At 49.2% G+C, this 5,042-nt stretch overlaps 1 protein-coding gene across 1 annotated transcript; it reads right to left on the bottom strand.

Moving 5' to 3' along the window:
- Positions 1–802: 802 nt before the first annotated feature.
- FNDC11 (fibronectin type III domain containing 11) lies at positions 803–4,970 on the bottom strand. The gene is made up of 2 exons (XM_054845969.1): positions 4,866–4,970; positions 803–1,759 (listed from the first exon to the last, which is right to left on the bottom strand). Exons 1-2 carry the CDS (start codon positions 4,968–4,970, stop codon positions 803–805), a joined length of 1,062 nt encoding a protein of 353 aa, XP_054701944.1.
- Positions 4,971–5,042: the final 72 nt, after the last annotated feature.

Below are 5,042 nucleotides of genomic sequence, written 5' to 3'. Positions count from 1 at the left end.
GGTCTGTTTATGTGATGTTTTGACTGGAATCTGTGTGGGGACAGCTGTAGTTGGACTGAACCAAATGATAAAAAAGAAAATGAGGATTAACTGCAGTACGTGGCAGAAAAGATTGCTTTCTACATATTTCTCATGCAGATGTATTGCCCTTCCCTGTTTGTTGTGGGAGTTTGGGTGGGTGCTTGGAGGTTTTTTGTTGTTTTGGGTTTTTTTTAATCAGAGCGATCTTTTCATGCATTGTAAGAGGGATAAGCATGAAATCACGCTTAGGTAACTGTAACACACAGGATGTAGAGGGTGAGAGAAACCAGAGGTGGAGATAAGGTGGGGTGAGTGATCTGAAGAGCTTAGGATTCAGTTCAGGTGTTTTGGAGGAAGGACGGGGAGGGGAGGTTGGATAACTTGTGGTAAAAAAAAAAAAACCAAACCAACATAATTACAAGAAGGTGGCACTGGGCATCTTTGGGTGGATGGAAAGCACTGGATGATGGAGATGCTTCTATCTCCTGTGCTTTGCACCTGAGGTGTCCTGCAAGACTGCCTGTTTCTAGCTGCCCCCCCTCCGTGAGTTCGGGCAGTGGGAAGCAATTGTTGAGTCCCAAATGCTGCCTGAGGATTTTATTTTGTCTGAGAAATTTGGAATGCGTTACTGTTAACCTGGGAAGATTTGGGGAAGGCGCCTGTTAAGAACAGAATGAGTTCAGTTTTACGCAAAATGTTTTAAAAATAAGGTTTACCTTTAATTTTTCTCATTCATCTTTTTCAAATGGATAAAATCAGAAATACGTTCTTGTGTGCCACCTCATCCTTCTGGTGCACGAACGCTGCTGTCCATGTCTTCAACAGCATTAGTTTTTGTCTTCAATATAATGCTGTCCTGCCATTTGTCACAGAGAAATGTCTGAGTGTTTGATCTTCTAATTGTGAATTTGTATGATCTGCCAGGCTGCAGGTCCTGGACTATACACATGTTGGAGGTGACTTCCTGAATCCTACCATATCCCGTTTCTGTCTGACTCTCGTTTGTCAGTAACTTAAAGTGCAGTTCACACTGTTCAATGTGTGACTCTTGATTTTCAGTAAACCACGTGAGCTTGGCCCAGTCCTTGTGTGCAAATGATTCTTTTCGATCAAAGATCAGTGGTGTCTTTGTACAGAGAGAAAGCCTAATGTTGGGGAGTCTAGTACCTCTAAGATCTGCATGTGGCATCAAACGGTGTTTGACATAGAGCTTTCCCGGCACTTGCAAGGAAAGGAGAGTTTCCATAAACTCAGAGAGCTTGGACAGTCTCTGCATAATAAAGTCCCACCGGGAGAGGAAGGTTCTCATGTCCCAGGTCTCTACGTAACAGCTCAGCTCCTCCCGACCTTGTTCCAGCTGTTCTAACAGCGCAGTTAAAAGTGACAGCTGGATTTCAGTCTGGTTTTTCCCCACCTTCTTCATCCTCTGGAATTGGCAGGGGTCTATTAGTTGCAAGACGTCAGTGCGATGCATCATGTGGTTCTGGTTTCTCACGTTCACATGTTTGGGCTCAGTCTCCAAGTAAAAGGAACACTTCTTCAGAAGCTCCACTTTGTTCTGGTGGTGCTGAAGGTGGTGCACGCTCAGGTTGGAGTGCAGGAACTGCAGAACAAGGTTTCGCCTTTCCAAATACTGCTCCCAGGTGGCATTGTCGTCTTGTTCTTTGTTGTATGCAGTACTCCCTGAGCTGCTTTCAAATTCATTCAAAATCACAGCCATGATTCCAAAGCTCAGTTGCTGTGTAAGAAAGCAATAATAACATTAAGAACCAAAGGAAAAGCAGCTGTGAGGGAGTATAATCATGGCTGGGACTCCTCTCTCCTCTCTTGATTATAAAGCTTATCTTATAAATTTATAGATGGGAAAGAACTGTTAGACTAGGTGTAGTTCCAGAGGAATTTTCCTTTATAGTTGTATGATTTCTTTTTGTATAGTCTACTCTTACATATTCCAACCACCCGGTCTCCTGCTCCCCCCCTTGAGAGGTTGTACCTCTGCTTAATAGATTCGCTGTCAGGAATTATTCTCTGATACACTGTGCCAAAATTTCTCCCTATCTTATTATCTTCTGTTTCATTCTAATTAGATGCCTTTGTATTCCTGTAAGCAATTTCTTTCAATTCTTCTACATCTCTGGAGATGTCTATTTTTCTCTCTTTGCAATCTGCCAGGCTGTCGAGGTTTGAGACCCATCTTCTAAGCCAATTCCTACAGCTACATAAATCACCTTGGTGATTCAAATTAACCCTCTGCCCCCCAGGCGAGCTGGTGCGCAGCAGGCAGAACCACACAATACGCTGAGTGCCGCCTCGCAACAGCTTTCAAGAGGAGTGCTAGCATTTTCCCTTGCACCTCTACCTTCAACAGCAGATTGACAGTCATAACCTCACAATGTTTTCAGCAACGTGCTGCTTTCCCTTTCTTTGGTTCTAGCTTACAGCATCACCTCGGCCCATGATATCTACTTGCTTTCTTGTAGAACACCTCTGTTAGTCCATGAACAATGTACAGGAAGAAAATGAAACACATGTGAAGCACCCACGAAGAGATAACGGTTTGCTGGTGAGAAGGTGTGAGGTAGTGATCCTTTGCGATGCCATATCTGCTCTCTTAGTCTTAGCTCTTTCATTTACCAACAAAGCCGTGCCCTGGTCGGTGGTGCCTGCTGAGCCAAGATGGAAGTTGTGCTTTAGCAGAAGTACCTGTGTCTCACACAGCTTATGTATCATAAACAGAAATGAGCTAAATAAATGCTCGCGTCCCTGTTGTCAGTGATATTTTCATGAGAACCCAGCTTGACATGCAAAAACGTGCCTTTCGCAAGCTGAACATGTTTGATTTGAAAAAGAAATACGGAATTCTGAAAGTAAGATCTTGTGACCCCAGTCAGACTGCAATGATACACCCTAGCAACAGGTAACGCTCCTCATTCTATGTAATTTTCTGGTTATAATTATTTAAGTTCTTGTAGTATCTAACTGGGATATTTTAATTCTTACATGTCTTGTAGAAGCTAGATGGTGATATCTAGTTGACAAAGCAATTTTTCTTAGCTTCATTTTCCCTAAATACATTACAGAACTAATAATACTTCCTCGTAGGAATTGCAAGCGTTTGTAAACCTTTCAGATGTCTGGCCCCTAGCTGCACTACAATTTATACTAATTCGCTCATTCACAGCAACTTTTTTTCCAAGAGAGCTGTCAACTTAAAAAACAAGCTGTATTTCCTTTTCACTTTTTTCTTGCTACCCAAAAAAAAAAAAAAAACCCAAACCTAAACCAAAGCAGTGCCAGTTCCTGGCATCCCCGTATGGAGCGCAACAGGGACAGCACATGCACCAGGTTACGTTACCCCGCTTTCAGAGTGATTTGGCTCTCTCGAGCAGTCTGTTTGCCCACAGACAGAGCTGTGATTGTGCTTGTTTTCCCTTTCTGTTTTTATATCCCTTTTTTTCTTGCCAGAAACGGCTGTATTCCCAGTAGTGCCGCTATGTTTGCAGCCTGGGACGCTGTAGTTGCACAACCTGGGGGCTGCGCGGCCCCGGGCTCACCCAGGCCAGAGGTTTGGGTGGGTGAGTGGAAGGGGGCACCCATGGGACCTGGAGGCACCCCAACGCCTTCGCCGTGGCTCAAACCCAGCCCCTCGCCTCAGGGCTGCCGCCTCCTCGCGCTGCCCGGGACTGGGGTACAAGCCCTGGTCCCCTCCGGCAAGGGCCAAGCCCAGGAAGGCCCCAGCCCGCCTTACCCTGCCCCGTCGAGCCCCGACCCCTCTCGCCAGGCCCCGGGGAGCTCCCGGCCCTGCCACGGTGACACATTGGGGTGGCCCTGCCTGCCCTCGCCAGGCCCAGGGAGCTCCAGGCAAACCGCCCCGGGGACGAGGCTCCGGCACCTCGGGCGGACAGGGGAGCCGTTCCCTCTCCCTGCAGTCGGTTTCCACCACCCAGTCATGCCCTGGCTGGCAGGGCCGAGCCCCCGGCACCCACCGACTTCTCCCCCCGGGGCCCCTGCTTTTCACCGTGATGCATTTTGCTCTTGGCGGCAGTGGTTTGTGGGGACATACCCCAGTTGTCTACAGGACTGTCAGCCCCAAAGCCGTCTGTACCTTCCCCTCCGTAAATCTCAGTAATGTGCTCCTCAGCTGCCCCCCCGCTTTGCCCTCCGGTCCCTGGGAAACGCGGTACCTTGGGTCCCTGCGGGTTTGGTGACACCAGGCCGGCCCCGAGGGGAGATGGCTGCATGCGTGGGGAGAGGAGCGTAGCCACGCTCGCCTCTGCCCGCTTAATTAGCGGCGTCTGGTTTTATAGCGAAGGCGGTGAGTCGGGTCGCTTACAGCACACAATGCCAGGCTGTTGTAATCACAGTGTGATGTATCTCCTGATGCGGGGCGAGGGGTCAGTGTGATCCGCAGGCTGTCGTGAGCTTCGAGGTGTGAGAAGGGTCTGTCCCCCGGCCCAGGGCTGGGCATTTCCCACCATCCTGGCAGGCACCGAGGAGAAGAGCAGAGGGGCTGACGGCTCTGTGCTTCCCCCCGAACAGGCACATTTGGTTTCAGTCCCCCCTTGCTGTTGCGCTGGGGCTGTGGGAGTACTAAAGCTGACAAAAGGACCGTTTTCTGAGGACTGCGGGGTTTGTGGTCATTGGAGAATCCAAAATGTGATTCCAAAAGATTTGCTTCCCTGTCTGTCATGTTCCCTTTGCTCCTCCAGCGTGTTTTACCTCTGCCCCGTGGAGCTAAGCAGCAGCCTCAGTGTTTTATGAGCCCTAGCTCCAAGGCCAAGGAGCCTAACTGAGCTGCTTCACTGCGGGCTGGTTTAAAGCTCTTATCCCTGCAGAGCCCAGACCTCAGCAGTGAGCTGCGGGGGGGACACGGCCTTGAGCCAAGGCAGGACAGACAGAAGACGGTTGCTGGCCACGTCCACGCAGCACGCTAGCTCAGAGGAAGGCATGACGAGTGCAGCGCTGAGCAGAAAAGCTGGCTCCGTCCTGGGAAGCCCTAAGGTCAAAGTGGCACCCTGCGA

Source organism: Grus americana, chromosome 17 (assembly GCF_028858705.1).
Source record: "Grus americana isolate bGruAme1 chromosome 17, bGruAme1.mat, whole genome shotgun sequence".
Classification (NCBI taxonomy): Eukaryota; Metazoa; Chordata; class Aves; order Gruiformes; family Gruidae; genus Grus; species Grus americana.
The sequence above is the reverse complement of the archived record's forward strand: the minus strand, read 5'-3'. Positions and strand labels throughout refer to the sequence as shown.